At 55.7% G+C, this 24,003-nt stretch overlaps 5 protein-coding genes across 5 annotated transcripts; all 5 read left to right on the top strand.

Moving 5' to 3' along the window:
• Positions 1 to 176: 176 nt before the first annotated feature.
• LY79DRAFT_654679 (membrane dipeptidase) lies at positions 177 to 1,832 on the top strand. Its single transcript, XM_060562655.1, has 5 exons — positions 177 to 469; positions 538 to 766; positions 829 to 892; positions 955 to 1,075; positions 1,151 to 1,832. Exons 1-5 carry the CDS (start codon positions 262 to 264, stop codon positions 1,783 to 1,785), a joined length of 1,257 nt encoding a protein of 418 aa, XP_060420665.1. The 5' UTR covers positions 177 to 261; the 3' UTR covers positions 1,786 to 1,832.
• Positions 1,833 to 2,324: 492 nt separating this feature from the next.
• Positions 2,325 to 3,966, top strand: LY79DRAFT_664518 (major facilitator superfamily transporter; the record flags this gene model as incomplete). The annotated part of the gene is made up of 4 exons (XM_060562904.1): positions 2,325 to 3,203; positions 3,256 to 3,359; positions 3,412 to 3,901; positions 3,955 to 3,966. The coding sequence occupies 4 exons, from the start codon at positions 2,325 to 2,327 to the stop codon at positions 3,964 to 3,966; spliced, it is 1,485 nt and encodes a 494-aa protein (XP_060420664.1).
• A 3,836-nt stretch (positions 3,967 to 7,802) lies between these two features.
• On the top strand, positions 7,803 to 9,929 carry LY79DRAFT_503941 (uncharacterized protein; the record flags this gene model as incomplete). Its single annotated transcript, XM_060553456.1, has 1 exon — positions 7,803 to 9,929. One exon carries the CDS (start codon positions 7,803 to 7,805, stop codon positions 9,927 to 9,929), a length of 2,127 nt encoding a protein of 708 aa, XP_060420663.1.
• A 7,095-nt stretch (positions 9,930 to 17,024) lies between these two features.
• LY79DRAFT_503414 (choriogenin Hminor) lies at positions 17,025 to 20,673 on the top strand (the record flags this gene model as incomplete). The annotated part of the gene is made up of 2 exons (XM_060553395.1): positions 17,025 to 18,416; positions 18,478 to 20,673. The coding sequence occupies 2 exons, from the start codon at positions 17,025 to 17,027 to the stop codon at positions 20,671 to 20,673; spliced, it is 3,588 nt and encodes a 1,195-aa protein (XP_060420662.1).
• Positions 20,674 to 21,410: 737 nt separating this feature from the next.
• Positions 21,411 to 22,747, top strand: LY79DRAFT_654675 (uncharacterized protein; the record flags this gene model as incomplete). The annotated part of the gene is made up of 3 exons (XM_060562654.1): positions 21,411 to 22,090; positions 22,281 to 22,371; positions 22,626 to 22,747. The coding sequence occupies exons 1-3, from the start codon at positions 21,797 to 21,799 to the stop codon at positions 22,745 to 22,747; spliced, it is 507 nt and encodes a 168-aa protein (XP_060420661.1). The 5' UTR covers positions 21,411 to 21,796.
• Positions 22,748 to 24,003: the final 1,256 nt, after the last annotated feature.

The raw sequence follows: 24,003 nt of genomic DNA, 5'->3' as shown, positions 1-24,003 counted from the left end.
CCTATGGGCCCGTATCTATGGATCCCCTCCCTCCCCCTTTTGCGCGGGAAACCTGCGTCAATTGGCCGAGGAGAACCTAGGTATCACCAGAGCTCCTCGTCCTTGCCCTCGGTACCAGTCGCAGCTTATCGGTCACCGCGAATCCCTGAGCTGTAGATAAACGACGCTTCCAACATCGGCTCGCAAGCTGAGGCCGCATCATTGAAGCAGTAATCTCACATCGGCCTCGTTCTCTCTCTATCTCTCTCTCTCTCTCTCACCATGGCGCAAGCGGTCCACCCCTACCAGAAGCTCGACATCGACGAACGAGTGAAGCGGGTCCTCCTCAAGACACCTCTCATCGATGGCCATAATGACCTGCCCCAGCAACCGCGGGCGTGCTTCCACGGGAAGATCCACAACAACCCCAAATTCGACTTCGCCGGCGGCTTCGAGAGGGGCATGACGGACATCCCCCGGCTGAGGGAAGGTGAGTGCCGGCTGCGCCGTTTGGTTGTCGTCTCCGGCCAGGACCACTTACACATGACCGCTCCGAAGGTGCCGTCGGCGGCCAGTTCTGGTCCGTCTGCGTCCCCTGTCTCAGGTCCGCAGAGAACTTCTCCGCCCCCGAGTACTCGGACATGGCGCGCGACGCCATTGAGCAGATCGACCTGACGCTGCGTCTGATTGAGTCTTACCCGGAGACGTTCGAGTTGGTGAACGGCCCGGGTGATGTGAAGGGGATCTATGAGTCCGGCAGGATTGCTTGCTCTATTGGCATCGAGGGGTGCGTATTCGACACCTAAGCATACAGGCTGCGTGGGTCCAAAAGACTGACATGAGGTGCAGGCTGCATATGGCTAGTAACAGTATTGGCATCATCAGAGCCTTTTATCGTCTGGGAGTAAGATATGTAAGTCAAGCACACAGACCTCTTTCTGAGGCTCGCAGAAACCATGACGCTGACTCCACAAGTGTACACTCACTCATGTATGCAACAACGCCTTCGCCGATAGCTCAACTTCGAAAATCGGACCGGTCCACGGCGGGCTCTCCAAACTGGGCCGCTCGGCAGTGGTCGAAATGAACAGACTAGGTAGGCGTGCACTCCCCGTTCCCCCTCCTCCTCCCCCCCTTCCGGGCACCCCCCGTCTGACCACGCAATGCGCAGGGATGATAGTGGACATCTCCCACGTGTCGGAGGACTGCGCGAAGCAGGTGCTCGAGCTCTCGCGCGCGCCCATCATGTTCTCCCACTCCAACGTCAAGGGCGTCTTCGACTGCCCCCGCAACGTGCCGGACCACATCCTCGACATGGTCCCCGCCAACGGCGGCATCGTGATGGTGACGTTCGTCCCGGAACACGTCGCCGCGCGGAGGCGGGACGCCAGGATGGACATGGTCCTCGACCACCTGTTCTACGTCGCCGAGCGCGTCGGCTGGGACCACGTCGGCCTCGGCTCCGACTTTGACGGCATCGCCTCCGTCATCCCCGGCCTGGAGGACGTCAAGTGCTACCCGAGCCTGCTGAAGGCCATCCTCGACCGCGGCGCGACGGAGGAGCAGCTCGCCAAGGTCGCCGGCGAGAACATCTTGCGGGTCTGGCGCGGCGTCGAGAAGGTCAGGGACGAGATGAAGGCCGAGGGGGTCCTGCCGGTCGAGGACGTCTGGGAAGATCGGACTTGGTGGAGGTACGACGGGTACTACCAGATGCCCGACCCCGATCCCGAGGACAAGTTGGGCTTGGACTGGTACGGTGTTCCGCCTCCGGATGAGGGCTTGTATCGCGAAGACAAGAAGTCATAGATGACTGCCTATCTATCCCACTGAACATGAAAATCTAAGCTCATCTTCTTCGCCTCGTGCAAGGTTAGAATCTTATACGGAAATCGGGTAAATCCCATGCTTTCTCTTTTCTCCTTTTGTGTCACGCTTGCTTCCACGGGGCTGAGCTTACTGCTGAGCACGACTCCCCCCCCTCTCATCGCCCCCATTTCCTGTTTGGCGATCTTCATAGAGTATGAACTAGCGTGACACACCCACCGACAGCGATCAATATCGGAAACACGGCTCACTGCGACGGTGTGCGCGGGGGGCAGTAAGCGAAGACCGCGGACGACTTACAGCGATGACAAGGGTTTTCCGCGGAATGCGAACAGGATGCCCCAGATAAACCAGCAGCTCTTATCTATCGCATCGTGGAGCTACCCAGGACCTACAAACACCAATTGTGGGTCTGGCACTTACACGCCGATGGTCATATAGTCACTTCCTGTCCAATGCCGGCTGGTTGTTCGCATCGCAACCCCTTTTCGCCCTTCTCCAGGAACGCATCGGACACAAGCATGGAGACGGACACGACGAAGAAGGAAGAGGCCGTGGCCTCGGGGCCCTCCAAAGCCCTCGACCTCCTCGACACCGCCGAGGGCGAGGTCATCGACGCGGGGGAGAGCGCGGCCCTGTTGAGACGGCTCGACCTCAGGCTCATGCCGCTGCTCTGCATCACCTACGCGCTGCAGTCCATCGACCGGACCACCCTGGGCTACGCCGCCGTCTTCGGCGTCCGCGAGGACCTCGGCCTCACCGGCTCCGAGTACTCCTGGGCGGGCGCCCTGCTGTACGTGGGCTACCTGTTCTGGGAGTTCCCGACCAACGTCCTGCTGCAGAAGCTGCCCATCAACCGCTTCATGTCCGCGACCGTCGTCGTGTGGGGCGCCGTGCTCATGTGCCACGCCGCGTCGCGCAACTTCGCCGGCCTCGCAGCGACGAGGACGTTCCTCGGCGCCTTCGAGGCCTCCATCAACCCCGGCACGATGCTGCTGTTCTCCATGTACTACTCGAGGAGGGAGCAGCCCGTGCGCATGGGCATCTGGATCGGGTCCGCGGGCCTGGGGTACGTCACCGCGGGCCTCGTGACCTTCGGCATCGGCCACATCCGGGGGTCCATCGCGAGCTGGCGGCTCCTGTTTCTGTTCTGGGGCGCGGTCACGGTGGCATGGGGAGCCCTCATGCTGGTCCTGCTGCCTGGGTCGCCGCTCACGACGACGTTCTTGTCGGAGAGGGAGAGGGCAATGGTCATCGACCGCGTCAAGGCCAACGGCACGGGGGTCGAGAACAAGACCTTCAAGTGGCCCCAGTTCAGGGAGGCCATGACGGACTTGAAGACTTGGTTGCTGTTTCTGTTCGCTGTTGCGAGTAACAGTCCCAACGGTGGGCTGACGACGGTTCGTTTACTTGCCGGTCTTCCAAGACTTTGGGTGCTGATACTTTCTATAGTTCCAAGGTCTCGTAATTAAGGGAATGGGCTTCTCGCCTCTCGAAACCACCCTCATTCAAATGCCCTCGGGAGGTGTTCAGCTCATTCTCTGTCCCTTGGCATGGTAAGCGCGCTTCTCACTCCTGCATCGTCCGAACCACGCTCACACGATGCAGTTACTTTGCTTCGTACTATCCCAACGCCCGCATAGCCATCATGCTCGTGTGCCTCGCCCCTTTCCTTGCTGGAATCCTCGGTCTCTGGCTGATCGACCAGTCCAACCCCTACCGCCGTCTCGCCTGCCTCTGGATCTCGTTCGCCTACACCGCCACCTGGACGCTGTCCATGTCCGTCGCCACGGCCAACACGGCCGGGCACACGAAGAAGATCACGACGAACGCCATTCTCCTCATCGGGTACTGCCTCGGCAACTTCGTCGGCCCCTTCTTCTTCAAGGCGGAGCAGGCTCCGAGGTATCCCTTGGGCGTGGCGATGATGATCTTCTGTATCGGCGTGCAGATTGCGTGCTTGTGCGGCATCTGGGTTCTCCTATGGTTCCGCAACCGATCGAGAAAGTCGGAACATGCGGCTTCTCAGGAGAACGAGAACCAAGCGTACGAGCGAGGTCTTCGGGACGAGACGGACTTGCAGAATAAATACTTCAAGGTAAGAAATCACCATTTTCTCGTATGATGGGTTATATGACTAACCCCTCGCAGTACGTTTACTAGGTCGTAAATGTCAAAATGGAATAGGAACAAGGAGGGTCCTCGTAGATATTTGGACTATTCACACGGGCTTATACTTCCTTCACCTGGTGGTATAAATAGACGTGATACACTGTCTTGAGAAACTCGCTTGTTAAGAGAGTAAACGCCTGTACTTTTTGTGTTTATATGACGATCAGCAGCCTGTAATATCAATGAGGCTCAACTGTATGTATCTAAAGAGAAAAGATGGTTCATGAACTCTTTGTGGTTTAGCCGAAAGTTCCTCTTGATGGCCTTGGGTGCAGATGCCCTGAGACCACGGACAAAGGGCCAGGCTTCAGTCTGGAATTCCACCGCAAGTTGTCCTTGACCAGTCTGCGGTTGAGCGCAGCACTCTTCGATGCCGTCATCTCGAAGAGAAATGATCTGGGATCTGACATTCTTGTATTAGGCTCGTCTGCCATGCTCGCCGGTATCTTTCTTGATCTTCTTCGTTTCGCGTTCGTCGTCGTTGTCAGACTTGGCGTCTCGCTTCCTAGCCTCCTTGGCCTTCTTCTCAGCACCGAGCTCCTGGATCTTCTTGGTCTCCTGTTCGATCTAATTAGCCTCCTCCTTGAGCTTCGTGGTCTTTCTCACTTTGTCCTCTGAATGTCTCCATCTATGGATGACCGTCAAGCAGTAGGAAACGACTTACAAGAAAGTATCACTGTGCTCTCTTCTGCCGTGGCTGTGCCGAACATGATCAGCTGCCGAGAGGATTTATGGCGTGTTTTGGATGTACGTAAATGTTTATTGTGAAGCTGCAAGAAATCAACGAAAAGTGTACGAAGATGAAGTTTCATAGATGGAAAAGTCCGGGGGGGGGGGGGGAGGGAGGGGTCGAATTGGAGGAAGTCGCCAGTGAGGAAGGCGCCGTAGTAGATCTCATTGCTCTTTCCCCTGGCTGGAACATCGCAGCGAAAAGCAGGAAGAGCAGGTCAAATCACGATGGTGGAAAGTACATTCGCAGTTTCCCATTCCTACCTGTACCTAACTACCCACAACCAGGCCGGAGTTGCATAGAGCTAGTCCGCTATCGCCAGAATCTCACTGCTTCTCTTTCCCAAAGTCATCAAAAATTATTACAATGGCATCCGATCAGCTCTCAGTGGATCCTGCGGACTGAGAGGTTATGATCAGGTTGGCGGACTTCAAGCTTCTCACCGACGCCTACGCAAAGTCGATCTTGAACTCGTTGTGGAAGCAATTAATGCCGTTGCAGTTCGCCAGCGATAACAGCCTTAGAGATTCCGACAACAGCATTGACGAACCATCTCCCCTCCACTCAGTAATCCCATCCGTAGTAGCGATAGGCCCATCCCACGGAGGCCACATCTAAGATGATTTTGGAAGCGACTTGTCTACGCAGAGTTAACTCACAAATAACGGGCAATCTCGAAGCGACGACAGTTCAACGTGGTGCTAACCGAACGCTCAGCTTGCTCTTCAACTGTGACTTGGCCGACGAGACCGTTGGCCATGAAAACTGGACTTCTCTCGGCCTGACCGGGCTGTTTAGTAACGATAAAACGTCCGGTCAGACGGTACATGTTGTAGGATACCGACAGATTGCGCGATTCCAGTCCTCCAAGGTATACGAGCGGACAGAACCCTCGGCATCTAGACTCTGCTTGAACCGATGCTCATATCAGCACTAGGTAGGGTCGTGCTCTTCGGTTAAAATCCGGTAGACCAACGGCTGCGTAGTACGACCCTTCACTTCCTGGATATCCAGACATATTCTGTGGTCGCGGTGCCTGGTTTTGTCTGGTCTCGGCCCCACTCTGGTCAATTCTGAGTCGACACCATCGTTAAGTCTTAACCTCGAAGCGACCTTTGGCTTCGTTCCATGCTTGGATTCACCCGGTCGGAATACAGCTGGCTGGCGCAGGCTCTGTGTGACCCACAAAGTCGACAAGGTATGTAGGCGACGGTCGTGGAAATGACCCTGCTAGCGTTTGGTGACTTTAAGGGACACCTTGGATCTGGTCGTGATGGCGTTGCTTGTGGACATGTCGCTTGTGGTGGTGTTGGTTGTGGAGGCATACCTTTCAAGTAGCTCGTTGATCCCAGGTCGGTGTGTGCTCGGTGAGTCGGGCCAGTTTGCTCAGGGTGACTATGCTGTTTACCTGCAATCCTCCGCGTAGTTGCATAACAGAATGCAAGCCCTCTGGGATGGACACCGCCTTCAACTCTGTTCCTCGTGTCCACCACTTGGGCGGGCCCATGGACCGCCAGAAAAAGGTGGAACCAAGAGTTGCCAGTGAGCCAATGAGTGTCGCAGTCATGCTCATCAGTGGATTGCGTTAGGTAACACCGCCGGAATTCAACCCAGACAACCCGGTGGCTTTCCGTGGACCAGCAAGTTGGTTGGTCCATTTTCCTGCCTTACCCTGCGGTACCCGCACGGTTCAATGTACACCCGCCACCGAAATGACTCAGACCCTCACGCGTTCTGCCGTCTGGCTGATCCGACGCTCTGGACACCGCCCTCCAAAAGGCTATAAATTCTCCGTCGCCCGCCGTCCTTTGCTTGTTTTCTCTCTTTCTTCTTTAGCTCTCTTTGCCTTTTGGCTTAGATCAAGTGTAGTATCTGTTCTTTTCAGTTTAATCTCTGAAAGGTCTCTAAGGAGACCAATCGTGATTATTCCTATTTTTGGTCTTAGGGAGGAACCCTCTGTGCTTGCACACGATTCCTCCCACAGTGTCCCTGGTATTACACTGCCTCCAGGTGACGCGAACTACTTTTTTCATTGTGTTCTCTGGCTTGCCCAGGGTCATGGCGAAGAAAATTGGTGACTAAGGTAAGTAATTAGGCTTAAATGTTGGTACATGGTATTGTGGTCCGTTATCTTTGAGCCGCCATTCCACCTGTTTGCCCTTTGCCCTACCTAGTCAGGACTTCACGTGATCCTCCTTGAAGCTCGAATGGACCCACCAAAGTCAAGTCACACGCAGTGGGGTTGCTGCTCCTGCAGGAATCGTACGGAAGTGCTCACTGTATATTATTCTGGGGCTGCAAGCTAGATAAGAACAGTGCTAATGAATTTGAGATATTGCCGAACTGGTCATGTTGCCTAGCTTGGTGCATTACTTAGGGCAAAGGGGGATTGGGAGAGTTGTTTTTAGACATGTACGGTCGCTGCATCAGCACATTGACCGCTGAGAGGGAAACGCCGTCGGTTCAATGAGATGCAGCCATTTGATCGATGGTTGATGTTTTGCAAGTATTGCGCAACGTCCTGCTGCCGATGTTTGACTGGCAGGTAGTAGGTAGACTGGCTAATGTCTGTAGCACGCAGCGATAAATCTTTGCGCTAATGGGTCCTTTGGATACTTGATTGATATCGAGTTATCATTAGAACCACCTAGGCCACCTACGCTCCAAGTACCCTCAAGTTTAAGGCGAATGTGGCTGGAATAAGACATGTTGTGTGGTTGGCGAAACAAACAGCACGTGGCCTACTACGAAGGGTCTGTTTGACCGTTGGACCTCCTTCCCAACAGGTAACAGTCTATTGCGATATAGTGGTGATGAACAATAGGTCTGGTATTCAACAGAGACTGAATCTTGGAGAACTATTCTCCTGCGATTCCTGAGGCTATCGCCAGCTGAATAGTCCCCGCTCCCTGAGACACTTTGCTAACCTCAATAGTTGTGTTGCCGGTTACAGCCAGGGCCTTGCAGGTGGCTGGCACTGTCTCGTGGCACAACATCACCTCAAATATTCCTCACAGTGCAGTAGCTAAATTTTTCTCCCCTCGATCACTTAGATCACCCGCAAACATACGCAACTTACGGTCTTTCATTGGCAAGGATGCAAGAGACATCGGAAAGCGACGTCATAAAAGACCTCCACGCCGACCTGGCTCGGAAATACAAGAGACACGGCGCCACTCTTGAACGCCTGTGGAGGGGCTTCGATCAGAAGCAACGAGAAAAATGCGTCAAGGCTGGGATGATGGACGGTGTTCTACTGAAGCATTCTCGGGACATTTCTTTGGGCAACGTGTACAAGATTGTCCCCGACTGGAACTTACGCGACCTTACCGAGAACCCTGAGCATCTCTTGAGCATGCTGGAACACCGCGCCAAAAGCACGCTCATGGAACAATACTGTACAGGCCCTAACGGTGGGCAGGGTGACTACGCCATCATCGAAGAAAGTGTGCGCACCCGAAACCTTCGCCACGTCGAAGCCTTCAAGGACTGCTGGACGTTTTTCGTGGACGACAACAAGAACTACGGCAACTCGATCAGAATTCTCTCGGATCACAAAGAGGTTCTCCGTGATTTTGCCGCGGCCATACAGGCAAATCTCTGCATCCCCCAAGCCACGGGGGAGTTGGTCCTGCATCGGCAAGTCAACATCTTGCAGTCGCTGAACATCCTCGTCGAAGACATCCTGGAGCAGGGCTCCAAGGAGCGGGGCCGGAAACAGCTTCCGAAGAAACCCGATGAGTCGGCATCGGGCGCGCTCTCCAAACTCAGCATTCGGGACTCACCCGTCAAGCTTTCCCTGTCTGATCTGGTCGCCAACGCTCGCGACCAGGCGGCATCGTGCATGGAACACCTCCATCTGTACTCGGAGCCGGTGGTCCTTGCCCATGACGTCAATGTTTGGTTCTTTAGCCGGCCGGAGCTTCTTCCCGACGAAAAGGGACGCCGGATGGGTGTTCACACTGACAAGTATATCAGTGCTGCTGTTTTCGATATACTCCACAACGCCGTCAAAGAAGCCGCCATTTGGGACTACATCCACCAGCTTTTGGCCCGCCTCGGAGCCCTGAACAACGACAAAGCGCACCGAACCATTCTCTTGCAGGAGATATCGAACGTCTGTCAGCTCGCGTACGCCTCTGCCCAGGGCCTATTCAAACGCCACATTCAATCCAGGACTGGAGCAAAGTGGTACAGGCGTGTATCCAACGCCTACGACAGCGCCGGCAACGCGCGTGTGACGCTCAAAGGCAACCCCGGCGACTTGACGAGAAGCGACCCGCAGCTCCATTATGTCCTCCGTCTTTGCCATCCGGACACCACTGCTTCCAAGGCCGTCGAGTGGCTGAAGAAGCTGACGGATCTCCAGCAAGCTCACCCGTCAGAGCGAGAGAGATTGGATGAGGGCGAGTTCGAGTCTCTATGTAACCTGGCCGTCACGGTCGCGTTCATCCAGGATTTATCCGGGACAGTGACGCTGCCTGCCCCTTCCCGCAAAAAGGGAATTTTGTTCGTTTCTAGATCTCAAGAACTGGGGGCGGAATTGAGCAATGTCAAGACCGATCTCGATCTCCGCGACTTTGCAGCCCCGATCGACACCCTTCTGGAGCCGGGAATGACAGAGGGCGCCCTGAAGGCCCTCGACCAGTTCGTCGTCGATAAGGCTGGCGCGAAGCTCGGCTTCTTGTACCAAGATCTCGTTGACGAATGCTTCTCTGATCTTCAGAACCAGTATGATCAGTACAAGGCCAAGATCGAGGCGGGTCAGAAGGAGTGGACGCCGCTCCCGGTCCCAGCCCCCGAGCCACGCGAGACCTTGATTCAACAGCGCAAACAAAAGGAAAAAACCCGGCCGTCTCACCCGTCCACATACGACATCAGCTCTCAAGCCGAACCTGCGGTGGAGGACGCCGCCAAGCCTCAGACGTTCAAGGTCAGCGCTGGGACCGCCGTCGTCTTTGGAGCCTTCTTCGACAAGTCGGAGTCTCGGGGGGCGGTGAGCTGGGCCGCCTTCGAGGGCGCCATGGCAGAACTCGGGTTTTCCGTCCTGCCCAAGTACGGCTCCGTCTTCACTTTCCTGCCTCCTGAAACAATGTCCGTGAAGAGACCGTTTACCGTCCACCGACCCCACAAGTCTGATATCGAGGGTTACGTGAGGCTTATCTATGCGAGGAGGCTCACTAGGGTGTACGGGTGGGATGAAAAGACATTCGCGGCCGCCTGATGCGAAGCTGGTAGACCAGTGCTGTGGGGGCAGTACTTAAATATTGGGATTGGCTTATTCAACGTCGGATGCTAACCTGTAATTAACGCCCAAATGTCATGGGAGTTTATGGAGCAGTGCAAAGTAATTAGTAGATGATGACGATCAAGCAATTAAGAAACCGGAAACACCTTAATATCCGCTGCGACGCGGACTGCCAGCCGGGAACCGCGTCGACGTTGAGTTAACAAAGTATCCAAGCCGGCCGCGTCCCCGATAAGGGGCCAATGACTTTTCGAAGCCATACACCATATCACTGGCGTTCTGCGCGAGACTGCTTCTCGGATACCATGCATCATGCATGGGCGAATATCCTTTCTATCTAACGGGGTATTCCACAGCAGGTTTTCGGTTGTACTAGGTAACTCGGCGGCTGAGAATTTTCTCAATTCCATACGACTGCCTTTCATCATCGTCACCATCCGCCATTACTGACCCTGGCTTTGGCGGGTGTCGCCCAAACGGGCCAATGCCGTCTGGGGCTGCTTCCGGCTGTGCAATCGGCACCGCTGGATGGACTCTCCAGGTTGGGGGAAAGTTGAGTCGGTAAGCAAGCCGGGCTCCGTCCATATTAACGGCCACGGCAGATTGGAGGCTGGAGTCCTCGGCTTTGCTTGCGCAGGCCCGCAATTTTTCGGGCCTGACATATATATCTGGATGCGGGCGAGCGGCTTTGGTCTAGGCCACCTCCGCCCCGAATGTGGCGGACGTAAGGGGGGCTCTTCGACGGGGGACACGTTCTACAGCGTGCTGATGACGTGCCTGCTTGTTCGTCATGCTCGAGGCCTTGCAAGGGAACCGGCAAGCAGCGCTGATACGCCCCCAGCTACGACAACAACATCCTCGACCATTGCGACAGGCGGGCCACGGCGGGATGGCGCGAACCTCCGGTCGAGGCCATCACCTCCGACTTCCAGCGGCTGACGCTACAGTCGTGGAGCCACAACGGGGACCACCTCAGGGAGAGACGGCGGGGCGGACGCCGTGGTGCTGCCGGGGGGGGGGGGGGGGGGGGGGGGGGGACAGAGCCGCCCCCCACCCGAAACAGATCTCCCCATCCCGCCCGAGCAGGTCAAGCGGGCATCACCGGCTCATCGAGGGATGGAGGGCCCGGCTCAGGCCGCTACTCGAGGAGCAGACGCGGAAGGGGGGTGGACGACAGAGAGCATCTCAGGTCCCTCGGGCTGCGGATCCAGTCCCACGTACCTCTCCATGGCAGCTGAGCCTGGAGTATCCCCTGTAAAGGGCACAACTTATCGTTCTGCCTGTGAGATTTTGGACCTCTAAGAATCAGTGTGCTCTCATTTGTTACCAATCTTCTAAACTGCCAGACTGCTATGCAACGATGCCGCACGGTCTTCTGTTAATCACCCCACCCGTGCGTCTGCGGATCCCGACCAGGTCTTGAGCTGCCCGGCATCGCGCGTGCCACGCGTCGAGCTTGCGGACTCTTTGTCGGTGGCGCTCAAATCGCAGGAACAGAACTCGCCGAGGCCGACGTCCCCTTACAGACTTGGCACATAAAACTTTGGCGGCGACCTCTCGCGCGCTCTTGGGCCCAGGGGGGTACCACCCAATTACAGGTCGTCGCCAGCCAAGCCAATCACATCTCCAGGCCGTACCAAGCAAAAGATTTCGGCACCGAGACGCTTTCCAATGGGGATGGTCCTCAATCCCCTCGGCCCGCAAGCATGGCCCCGATCGGACCTCGTGGCCGGCAGGCAGACTGACCGTAGAGAAGGGGGTTTACGCAGGCACGTAGGTGACCCTCGACCGCACTATCGATGCAACGGGACCGGAGCGTTCGCCAAGCGTAGGAATGAATCAAGTCCGCCGGCCTCCCCAGACCCTGGTTGATCGACTCAGCCTTGCGAGGGCGACGCGGCAAGACTCGTCAGCGGGACCGGTTGATGGGACACGCATTCTTCACGGCACCCAAGTTCCGACAGCGGAGGGACGCGAAAGTTGGCTAGCCGGCTTTCATGGCGCGCGCGTCGGGAGTGTGGGGAATGGCATTGCAATGTTGATCTGCGCCTGGAATGCTTCCGGGCTCCGCGCTCATGGTACACTACCACAACCCTCGCCCCCTCTGGAAAACAGTGACCCATCGGGGAGAGGCAAAAAAACATAAAAATGCGAAGGGTCTTCCCTTGTTCCTATCCACTTTTGCGGAGCGAGTTGAGGACCCTGAAATGCGGCATCGCGTTGAAAGACTCGTATCTATCGGGCGTCGAGTTAGCTTCGGGGCTCAAGAGAGGGAGCCTCATTAAAGGAGTCAACACTCCACGTTGCGTCACATCTGCCAGATTCGGGCGTGTCAAGCGCCAGCCGGCAGGATCGTGGCCTGATGGTAGTAGGGTGAGATGACGGGCATGACGTTTGATTGACACCGAACGAGCAAAAAGAGACAAGCGAGTGCGTGGTAGGGACAAAGTGGTCGGAAAAGTCTACAATGTCGAGATTGACGCTAGAAGAACGTAGTCAACGAGGCCCAACCGTACTGGCCGGTCCAAAAGCAGACTAAGTGGAGCGAAAGCAGACTACCAGACGGTTGAAGGGGGGGCGTGGCCATGCTGCGGATGGCCGGGAGCGTCGGAGTGTTTCTCGGGCTCTCGGATGGCGCCGATCGACAGTCAGTCGGCGAGAGCACGTTGCCGAATGGCGAGATCTAAAGGGGGGAGGAGGCTCGATGGTGAATTTTCTTGGAAATGGTGTGGATGAGATGATGCGTGGGACTGGGGATGGGAGGCGCGGCCGAGTCATTTTTACCCAGAAAAAAACTTGTCCCGTAGGCAGGTGTCCTTCGTGTGCAACGTTCGACGCGGAATATAGAATAGATGGCAAAGGTCATGGGCCTCGTCGTATACCTATTACTCTGTTAGCGGGGGACTGTGCAATCCTGGGCTACCTTGTTGGCAATCCAAACCTTATGTCCGGATCGGCGAACGGAGCTAGGCGTTGCACACAAGGCCCACGGGCGGGAAGTCGCGTATACGATTGCCCATTGTCGATCGCGGGCCGGCTTTGTTGGTACTTTCGTATTTTGTCGTGATTGGAAGAGGAAACCAGAGGTTGGTCTCTTTAGTGTATGGTGCTAAAGGTGGAAAGTGGATGGAAGCCGACATTGAACGAGGTGTTCCGGGGACTCGGCGGTTTGGTGTCGTCCGCGCTCTCTCGGACTCGGTGGCAGAGCTGCTCAGCACACTAATGACCGGTGGGCAGGCAAAAGAAGAAAGCAAGCAGGGAAAGCCCGTGGAAAAAGGAGGCATTGGCGCAGGGACTGAGCAACAAACGAGATGGGGGGAAAGGGCCACAACAGCAATTAATCGGGTTCCGCTGAGGTTTTCTTTCGCCGTCGTTACATCGTCGGCGGGTTAAGACGATATGGTAAGTAGTCATCGGCACATTGTCCAATGTCCGGTGTCACAATACGTAAAAAGTGCTCGTGTATATGTGTCGCGGTAGTCCAAGAAGAAAGTGTTTTGATATTACGAGCCCCGTTTGCAGAGTGAGTGGTCGAACGGGATGAGTGACTGGAACCGGGCGCTTTTGTCTCTCATCACGTCATCGGGTATGCCGCTGCCGACATTGGACGGAAAACTCACGACGGGACGAAATGGATTGGACGAAACGGGAGATGGATGGATGCACAAAACGTGTATTTCAGACGTGGCAGGAACTGCTGCTAATAAACACATGTCAGAATTGTCAGACGGAAGTTGTCAGACGGAAGGTGACGACTTGCGCGCAGCTGCCCTCCCCTCCCCCAATCATTGATAGGTAGGTGCCTGCCTGCCTACCTACTTACTTGATGGCGGATGCGCAGGAAGGAGCGATTAGTCAATTATGCACTCAGTCAGTCAATCAATCAGCCAGCCTGCCTCATGCAGGCAGGACCACAGCTGGAACGAGACACCCCGCTCCTCCCCGTCAGCCCGGTTGCCTTGAATGTATACAAAAAAAAAAGGATCGCAGAGTATCTAAGTCAGGTAGGTACATGGCATTAACTGCGTTGCTTCCGACGTTGCCTCGCAGACCATGACAGGAAGGAGCCTCTCGCTCTCTCCTGTTCCAGAGGCAGAAGGAAGGAACAGTTCGGCAACTTGCAGACAACTCTGGACTTGCTTTAAACAGCTGCCCTCCAATCAATCATTGCACGGTGATCGACGGGCTCTGGGCACCGTGTTACTTCAGCTTTCTTTTCTCCCTTCCCTTATGACGGGTGGCGGATGCGATGCAGGCTGACGCCAGCGCCAACGAGCCGATTGCTTGGGTCCAATCAGCTAAGAGATCTTGTGCCAGGGTACAAACGGGTTGTGGTTGTTGTTGGCATTGACGTCTAGATTGAGGAGAACGTCGAGCACAGTTATGTTACCGCGGGCAATTAGGAAAGGGACGAGCAAAGAAAAGCAAGTCAGACGTTATAAACCTACATACCGGTTGCATTGTACCGCAATAACCTACCGGTATACTACCTAATCTGCTTCACAATACATTATACCTTACCTAAACTACTATCTGGCCTGTACGTAAGTGTCAACCAAATAGCAACACCGCCACCTACCCACCGGGTGTGGAGATTCGAACAAATAGACCCCATCTCCGCACGCAGCACGCGCCCCATGCGTCCATCTCCTGCATTTAGAGTGTAGTGCAGTGCAGTGCAGTGCAGCTAGCAGCGGCAACCCGGCAGTCTGACCATTGCGTTGCGACGGTACGCGACACTGGACGCTGGCAGGACCCCGTGTTTCCGAGTTCTTGGGGTGGTCGGGGCCCAATCGCAGGCGCTGCGGCGACCTCGAGCTGGGCCAGCGTCACACTGAGGGACTCGGCTTCTGGAGTCGGGAGTCTGGAACATGCAGGCTTAAGGAGGGGAGGGGAGGGAAGAATTGCCCGAAGGGTCTCTTCGCCGCAATGGTCGTCGTCGTGGCCCCGAGCCAGATTGATTCTCGCCTCAGTGCACTACACATCGACGACCGGTGCAATACATACAGACACACAATGCAGACTTTCCCCGCCGCAGCAATGGAACCTGGGAGGCATCATGTGATTCCTTTGCAGGCACTCACTCGTATAGTGAATTACGTGTAATGAGGAACATCGGCAGCAGGCCCATCGCAATTGCATGGTATGGCATTGCCGGGTGCCCTGCCCCAGCGCCGGGAGTTGAGCTGAGCCCCCATGCTTCTGTGCCAGACTAACACCAATACAGCCTCAGGTGGATGAGGGCCTCAGTCCTGAGTCCTGAAAGTCCTGCGGTGAGATTGAGCTGGCGGCTTTGGATTCTGCCTGCCTGCCGATCCAAATCGTCGTTCCTCGCTCATCACCTGCAGCCTCCGCTCCCCCCCTTTTTTTTCGCCTCCAACGTCTTCCACGGCGAGGTATTGTGACCTATTCCCATTCTTTTACAAAGGTAGGTAGGTAGGTAGTAGACACTATACAATGCACTACTGTGTAGCACGTGTAGGCAGTAGGTATATAGGTAGGTACATACCTAGGTAGGTACGGAGGGTCCGGATTGTGGTACGTCTTTGGGGGTCTCGAGACCCCTCTCGCGTCTCTCCACGTCTCATGGTCCCCACTCTGCATCCAGAAACGTCATCCCTACATAGTAAGTCGGGCCATCCCCTAAATATTCCACGCTAAGGCTGAGCTGCCTCCGGATGTGTGGGTATTGGAGAGAGGTACATCGATACTCTAGACGATACGTACTTTCAAGGGGGGCGGACGAAGTGGGGCACGTACAGTGTCTGAATCGGACGAGGGATCGGAGATGCCGCCCATATTCACCGTGTCTATACATTTGTTCCTACCTCGATGCTACAAACAAATAAGGGGGTACAAAAGAAGAAGAACAAAAAGAAGAATAACAGCAACAAGACGGCATCCCGTAACGGTGAAGAAGGAAATGGAGGAAGAAGAGCAAGCCCGGCAAGGATGTCCCTTGCGGCGTGGAACATCTATCCACTTCCCATGTCCATCATCAGTGGTACCTACCGATGTACCTAGCTTGGTACTTTTCAGAGGGGGTTAAGAGAAGAAAAGAAAAAAAAAAGAGAAAAAAGAAAAAAATAGGTACCTGGCAATACGTGCCTTACTCCGTACCCCTTGTCCTAGTTAGGCCAGTCCCGGTGTCCCCTCTGGCCCTCATCCTCCTTCACCTCGCAACGTGCCTCACCAACTTACGTACGCCACGGTCAAGCATGACCCTCTCCTCCTCGGGTTGCTCCTCTTTATTACACATTACTGCCATTATCGCGTAACGGCTCCATTCCCTTTCTGTTTCTGCCATTAACCACCTCGGCCCAGCAAGCTTAGCACAGAAATAGTAGCAGCGACGACAGTAACAGCAAACGAACCTAAAGCAAAGCCTCATGCCAGGTAAATGACTAGCTCTCTCCTTCTCTCGATACACCCCTCTCTTCCCCTCTCGCCCGCCTTGTCTCTCATCCTCGGCTCCGTATCTATTGTCTCTCCATATTCTCTTCCCAGGGATCAGGTGTCTTGTAGTGAGTGCATTTTGCCTCGTACGGATGGATACTTTACACCATAGACCCCCGAGCATGTTCACGGCGGTCTAGGTTATACCTGTGCTTGTGCACGCCATTCCCGTTTGATCCCATACCCATCCCATATCTCATTCCATCTCATTCCCACCCGTCAAGGAACAAGGTCTCGGTCCCGCATTCGCCGTCTCTTGGAGCCTTGGTCCGCCGTTTGCTTGCCCTTTGTTCACATTCATAATACCCGCCACCCGCCCGCCCATTTCTCCTGCCAGAGAGCTCTGCCTTCTAGCCATTGCTGGGCTGGACTGAACTTGAACTTTTTCGTTTGTTTGCTTCCTCCCCACTGCCGCACAAGAAAAGAACAAGACCCCTGGTTTGGCTGTTGGCTGCGAGACCGCTCCTTCAGCTCCTTTCCACCCGCCTCTGCCCATCTACGCCTCTCTTGCTTGCGCGCGCCGCGGCTGAGGGTGACATACACACACGGCAGATCCAGTCAAGGGGCCAGACCGAGCAAGACTGAAAGACGGCTGTTCATGTTGCGTTGCCCAGCATGACGTCGAGTAAGCTGTCGGCTTCTCGCGCCTCGGTCAAATCCTCTTTTGGTCACTTCTCCTTCTCTTCTCAAACCAACCTCGTCGACCCCGTCTTGGCCAAGCCCCGCAGCAGCCAGAGGCATCATCACAGCGTATCCGAGCCCCTGCACGAACAGCAGCAACAGCATGAGCAGCGCCAAGACCAAGACCAACAACACGACCCTCAACCTGCGCTAGCAGACCCTGGTCGTCTCGACGTCAGCAGCAGTCACACGCACTCCCGCCCGCCGCCGCCTCCCGCATCCCCGAAACGATCACAGACCGACACTGTGGTCAAATCCCTCGCCACTGCTGCGAGACTCAACAGCCGAAACCTGACTTTGACCACTGAAGAGAAGGAGGACGACGAGAAGAAGCCCGTCGAGCCAGTGCTCGCTCCCTCCCGGCCCCTCAACAGCAGAAAGTCCCGGTCCTGGGGCAACCGTCTGTCTTCTCTGTTCCCCTCGCTCATAATCCAATCAACAGATCAACTCCCAGCTCAACCCCAGGCTGCCCAGCCGCAGCAACAGCTACCGATTCACCGCAAACCGCTGCCCGACCATCCTCCCGCCTCGCCCCCTTCCGACAGCCCACCCTCCTACGACACGACTGATAAATCTACCGTCCGCCCTGTGACGAGCTCGCTTCTTGGCCTTGGCATCGCTGCTCCGACTCTCGATTCCCTCGACCCTCCACCGCCTCCGCCTCCCTCAGATGCACCGCCTCTTGTGCCTGGAAAAATCGCCCACGCACCTACACATCCTCCGCCGATATCGTCCTATTCTGCCGTCCAGCACCCTCTGATCTCTCCTCCTCAACCTCCTTCACCTACTACACCAAGCATGATGGCCGCCCCTATGCCGCCGTCCGAGGCGCCTCCTCACGTGCCGGCGAAGCTGAGGAAGGACAAGGCCCTTCCGTTACCACAGACAAACCATGCCCCCCCCCGGGTCGTCTCTCAGCCCGAGACGGCGTCCCCCACGAAGCTGAGGAAGGAGGGCGTTGAGCCTAGAAAGCGAAGCAGCTCCTTCCTTGAGAACCGGGTATCGTCATTCCCCATGTTGGGTGTCCGCGCACCTTCGCCGGGTCCGGATGCGCGTGGCAGAAGTACTTCGGCGAACCCGCCTGGAGCCATGACCAATACGGGCGGCTCGCAGACCGCACCACGGAATCCTAGGTCCAACGAGAGCCAGAGCCCGACCCACGACGACAGGCGTGGACGGCTGCGCAGAAGCTGGCTGCCGGGTGGGGGAGGATCACGGTCGAACTCGCAAGACGTCACCGCGGCGAACAAGAACTTTCAGTCGTGGGTATTGTCGCCCGACACCCCTGGTGAATACAACACGTCGTTCCTGCTCAACGCGGAAAAGGTAAGCTTTTTCGGCTCATCGCGGTTGGTGCAACATCGGACGAGGTCTAACGCAACGTCAGGTCCCAGAACTGTGGAACGAGAACGGCAACGTCTACGTTTACCTTCAACCCAGAAGCAGCAACTCTGGGCCATCCTTCAAGGTCCCGGGCTTCTCCATCATCAACTCGGTCATCTTCAACGAGCTCATCCAGGCCGAAATGGCCTCGACCGGCAGGAGCAGGGCAAGGAGTTTCGGTGGCCGGGATAGCCTTTCGGTGGACGACGCGCGGGCCGGCGGCTCGCCCCCTTTGGAGGGTCAGGAGAGCCCTGGCGATCTCAAACTTTATCTCCCAGCGACGCCCCCGCAGTACACAGAGCCCGAGACCGGCCAGCTCGCCGCGCCGGGATCCCGCCTGCATGCCGACATCGACCGATTGATTTCCATTCGCAATCTGTTTGCCTTTTTGACCGGCCAGCCGCTGGTGGCCACCAGAGCGCACCCCACTACGTTCGCGGCATTCCTGCAGATCGCAAAGCTGCTCAAGGAATACGGCTTCACCAACGCAGATGGCTCTTCTTTCGGCGAGGCGGTCGATCTGAGCTTCGGCTTCTACATGGAACAACTGTCGCTTGCCGATGTCCGCCACAGCCGCGAGAAGACGCTCGAGTCTCTGATTCTCGGCGAGGCGATGAGGTCGATGGAGCTTTACAACGAGGCGTTCGCGCACGCCGTTGGCAAGTACACCGCCATCCTCGACCTGCGCTCGCCGCTCTTTGGGCAAATCTCTCACTACACCAGGCAACGCCTCGAGCGCGCACATCTGGACCTCGTGAACCGGCAGCACAACGTCAACAGCAGACTGGAGCAGTTTGAATTCCCATCGCTGTTTGCCGGCATCGCGAGCTCCACCTCGGATCCCGAGCTCAGAGCCATCCGCTTCAAGGTCTGGCAAAGGTCCTTCAACAAGATGAAGCAGTTCGTCCTGGGATACTACAAGGCCAACTTCGGTGCTTGGCCCCCGAAGGCCAGCAGCAAGAAGAACCCCTTCTCCGAGAGCGGTCTCAATCGCTTGGTGCTGAAGGCCCTCTACTCTGACATGTGCTCGCTCTACGACCTTACCGTGGACCGTGAAAACATCACCACCAGGGCAATGGATGGGGACGCCCATGAGCAGTCGGGCAAGACGACCGATTCGCCGATGGTTGTCAACCTGCGCAAGATGCTCACCGAGTTCGACAACTCGACCCCTCCCGTTCTGCCACCCATCCCCTTTGACGTTCCGAAGCTGCCCACGATGGCGACCATCCTCGCTACCTACGACTCGATGTCTGCAAAGGAGCAGGCCAAGTTCGACCGGAAGATCAAGGAACACGAGCTGACGCTTGTCATCCAAAAGGCGTACAACTGGGATACCAACAGTGTCAACATCCCGTTCCTTCTGGAGTTCAAGGATTTCGAGCTCCACGAGGCCAAGGGCAAGAGCGCGGCGGACCTCGCAGACCAGCGCATCGGTTACTGGCTCTTCCTCTACGTCGTTATTCAATCGCTCCCCATGCTCGTCATCGACGCGCCGAACCTCAAGTTCAACGAGGCCGTCGAGTACTTCCTGTGCGAGCCGCCAATGGGCAACCTGCCGTGGCTCGAGGATGCGCGCCAGGTCCGCAAGATGTGGTACGAAGTCTCGGGCGGCAACGGCTACGTCGAGCTGTCGGCAGACAGCGTCCTGTTCAGCGTGGAGGCCGTCTACCACCGCAGCCATTGCTGGCTAGCCGCCAAGGAATGGGAAGGCTTGAACGGCGCAGCGGCTCCGCCCCCACAAGACTTCGGCATGTCTCCCTTGGAACCGCCCCGACCTGTGTTCCCTGGGCCGGATGGCACACCCGCCAGCCCCTCATCCGGCACCCCGTCCGCACCAGGGTCTCCCCAGTCTCATCTCCGGCCGCGCAATGCCTCGCCTGGAGGGCGTCATCTCGGCAGCCGCAACGCGCAACGCTCCAGTATGATCTTCGGCCTCGAGCCTGTGCCCTTGGACGAGGGCCTGCCGGGCGACCGCACCTCGCTTGTTCCCAGCGCGAGAAGCAGTTCTGCAGGGTCCCGCCCGATGAGCATGGTCATGCCGCGCACGCCTTCCTCTGCAAACATGCGCAACCTGTCCGTCGACCACACCCATACCCAAGAGGCTGCCGCGACGTCGACCATGACGTTCGACGACATCCTCGGCGGCGGGGGTAAGGAGAAGAAGCCGACCAAGAAGAAGAAGGGCAAGTTCTTTTGAGCGAAGCCATGCTACTTGCCGTGCATCCACTCCGCCCCCTTGCTGTAAGGGAGCGAGAGAGCTGTATTTATACTCACTTAATCTTGCGTGTGTGTGTGTGTGTGTGTTTGGTTGCCTTTTCATTGGCTGCAGCGCGCATCTTTCTTCAAGCTTTTTGGTGCTTGTTGAGTAGGAGAATTGCATTAAAAAAAACAAGCGGGAGACAGCGATGTTTTAACGAATGTGTCTATAAGAGAAGACTGGCCAGTTGGTCCTCGTAATCTTTTTGGCCATTGAGAGGAGATTTTGTAGGCGTTGCGTGTCTGATGGATATGACACTCTGGAAAAACAAGTTGCATTAGGAGATACTTGTCTTTTCTCATAGACCACAACGGCCATCTTGCCTTAGCGGACGAAGAGTGGGGGGTTGAGGGGCGACTGAGATGGATGAATACAAGTCGCTTGTCAGATATCATGAATCCTACCTGTGGCTCCCGCTGGTGATGTGTCCTCTTGATGGACGTGTATGCTGTCCGTCCGGTGTCGGAGGAACCTCTTCGTGCTCGCTGGTCGGGATGTGTGCTGTGTGCCTCTTGTTCACAGGTGGCTGGAGGGAGGTTCGGACGTCGACGAGATGAAAGCCGTGACGAAACTTCGTCACCTCGTGCGTATGCTAGTTTCACTTATAAACATTTGATATAAAAGCAAACAGCCGTGTTTTCTCGTATTTACATGACAATCAGTCACCTCTAATCTAAATGAGGGCCCAAATGCATGTCGCCATGGAGAAGAGATGGCTTATTAACTTGTCTTTGAGAACCTCTAGTTTAACCGGAGAATTTCTTGACAGGATCCACCACGACTTGTCTTGATACCTTGGAGGAGAACACGGGTTCCAGCCACGAACTGTCGTGGAAGACCCGCCCCCCTTCGTCCTGGATTTTGGGCGTCGCAGCAACGTGGCGATGGGTTCAGTTGTTCAGCTGTTTTATCCTTTCTTGAAATTCCCCGGCCCTCTTGACATTCCCCTCGGCACTGGACTCCTCCCCGGGTCCTTCCTCGGATTCCTCGAGCGCCTTGGGCCATCTCGGCGTTCCTTTTTGCCCCCTTCCCCAAGTCCTCGAGCGCTTCAGTAGCCTTGTCGATGGAGCCCTTGGAGGCTCTGGGCCCCGTGAGGGACGTCGAGTCGCTCCTCGCGAAGAAGTGGACCAGAAATCACAACCTGGGAAACCCGAATCACCAAAGATACCCTCAGCAGGATCAGCAGAGACAGAGTGATCGAGGGGCTTATCGCGGCGGACGTGACGTTGGCGCCGACTTCACCAGGAAGGACCGCACACTGCTAGGTTTGCCGGATCGCACAACCTCAACCAATGAGTACGTCAGTGGACGCCGGATTTTATGCAATAGTGAGATTGCGTGTATTGGCTGTGGCAAGGTAGGTCACTGGCCATCTGGTTGCAAGAGCAAACCCCTTTAGCTGTGAGAGCAAGCTTACCTCAAAGCGATGGTTTTTCCATCCAACCAAGGCCGGGGGTGTAGTTGACGTACACCTAGCTCGAATCTATCTGGCTCAAGAGTCTGATGGGCAAGTCACCGCGAACCAGGACACTCTATAAAATCCGTAGGATACAGCAGACGTCATTGTTGATGTTCACGACTTTGAATGTACCCCAGCTGAAAAGGTGAATGATGTCTTGATTAGCGCGGGATGTATAGGTGAGCAAGCGGCTAAATTTAGAAAGGTTGAATGGACGGTGATGTCGGACATCGCACCTCGGCAAGGAAAGTACACTCAAAGACCTCGCCTTTCGCCTCGTACATCTTGATTATACTCACCGTACGTCAACCCTCTTCCAACCAAAACACATCAGTGCCTTTACCCAAACACAGCACGACACTGTTAGTACAAGCTTACTCCAGTCGCTCACTTCACATACATACACACATCGCAACTATGGCCATGCATAGAGAGGGGCTTCATTCCGAGGTTTATGCCCATCTGGTTGAGTATTTGGCTACCAAGGGCGCACGACACATGAATGTAGCGGCTGACATTATCGAGAAGGCTGGAAAACCCGATATTGCCACCTAGGTGAGGAGTACCTATCTCCAGATGCTTCTCATGAAGCCATTGTCCCTTCGACAGGCCAATTCTGCAGTCGAAGCGCTATTAGTGAGCGAACAAATCCCAGGTAGCGTTCGACAAAAAGCCGACAATTTCTTTGTCAGACTCTGTATCCTAATCTCGACAGAAAAGAGATGAATTCTCTTACTGGCAAGGTGGTTTCAAAGGTCTCCATCACAATTTCCCGGTAGCCGGATAGATACGTTCTCACTCGGCTTACCCTGCGCGTCTTCATGGTTGTTCTCGCCGTGAAATTGAAGCACTGCCATTCCCGAAATGAAGAGACGGCCGAGGCTACGATTGCCAAGGCTTTCAAGGTCACCGCGATGGACTAGCGCGTCAAGGGCTATGTTCAAGTATGTCAAGTCACTCCCCGGTCAGCGGAGTATGGAAGAGGCGGCCGACAGGCTCAATGGGAACTTCAGATAGTGCCACCACACACATTGCTGCTGAAAACCACTTGCATGCCCTTGTGCTCAAACTCAAGGTCATTCAACACGAGCATCTCGCCATTCCTCTTGACCGTCACATCAAGAGATTGCAGGGTATGGGTGTTGCTCTCAGTGAGAAGAGAGAGAGAGAATCCAAGGTCGAGGATTCGTCCTCATCCTCATCTCATCTTTTATCTTAGTCACATCTTTATCGTCTGCTGAGCTAGGATTAAAGCCTGTTTAACAAAGGATGAGTCTGTAGAGACCGGGCCCGAGGAATGAACATCCAACCTGCCGGACAGAAGTACTTCATTGAATCCGTTTGTGAACGGCACTCGCACATTTTATCGTAACCGAACCCCATCCCTCATGTTGTGTGTCAAGTGTGGTCGCGAGGGTCACAAGTCACCGGGGTGCGATAATCAGCCCCTATCTGCTTGGGAGAGGGCTATTTTGCGGAGCATTGCTCTCCCGTCTTCTCAGAGCTGGAACAAGGGAAAGTTTCCACCTCCAGGACAGATTGACGTCCATTCAGCGCAGATTTATCTGAACGACATAATCCAGGATGAGGTCCCTTGGGTGATCAGAGGAGGCAGAGTCCCTACAGCGGCCCCTTGGGACGTCAAATGTTTGTATTGGTACTCGTGGAACGCAGCCTAGTGGCAGAGACGCACCATAGAGTTCTTAATAACGCAGATTATGGAGCAACCAGGCGAGGCCACGCCGAACATCAACTGCTACATCGGTGCCCGCAGAAAGCCGACAAAAGCACATTGGCCGCTGATGTGGTAA

The sequence above is a fragment of the Colletotrichum navitas genome, assembly GCF_030913465.1.
Source record: "Colletotrichum navitas strain CBS 125086 chromosome Unknown LY79scaffold_1, whole genome shotgun sequence".
Classification (NCBI taxonomy): Eukaryota; Fungi; Ascomycota; class Sordariomycetes; order Glomerellales; family Glomerellaceae; genus Colletotrichum; species Colletotrichum navitas.
Note: the sequence above shows the minus strand (reverse complement) of the source record. Positions and strands in the feature narration are given on the sequence as shown.